This window comes from Cystoisospora suis (assembly GCF_002600585.1).
Source record: "Cystoisospora suis strain Wien I chromosome Unknown contig_3744, whole genome shotgun sequence".
NCBI classification, from domain to species: Eukaryota; Apicomplexa; class Conoidasida; order Eucoccidiorida; family Sarcocystidae; genus Cystoisospora; species Cystoisospora suis.
In genome coordinates this window covers 663-866 of record NW_027156539.1, presented here as the reverse complement: position 1 = coordinate 866, position 204 = coordinate 663, and the positions used below count along the sequence as shown (strand labels likewise).

Sequence of the window (204 nt, the reverse complement as noted above, 5' to 3'; positions counted from 1 at the left end):
TGCTGATGCTGGTGGTCCTCCTGCTGTGGGAAGGAATGATGAGGGTGCGTAGGCACTCGGCTCTCCCCTCCCCCTATACTAGTGGTACTAGTAGTAGCACGTATGGATCTTCTTTCCTCCATGCTTTCTTATCTTCTTCTTCACTCAGAGAAAGGACGACCAGGGTGAGAAGAAAAACCGCGGGCACCTCATCTCTTCTCCTTT

The 204-nt window shown here is 51.5% G+C and overlaps 1 protein-coding gene across 1 annotated transcript; it reads right to left on the bottom strand.

The window, feature by feature from the left end:
- Nucleotides 1-203, bottom strand: CSUI_007196 (uncharacterized protein; the record flags this gene model as incomplete). The annotated part of the gene is made up of 1 exon (XM_068067346.1): nt 1-203. A coding segment is annotated over one exon (129 nt), but the record flags the coding sequence as incomplete, so codon positions are not given.
- Between the last annotated feature and the right edge of the window lies 1 nt (nt 204).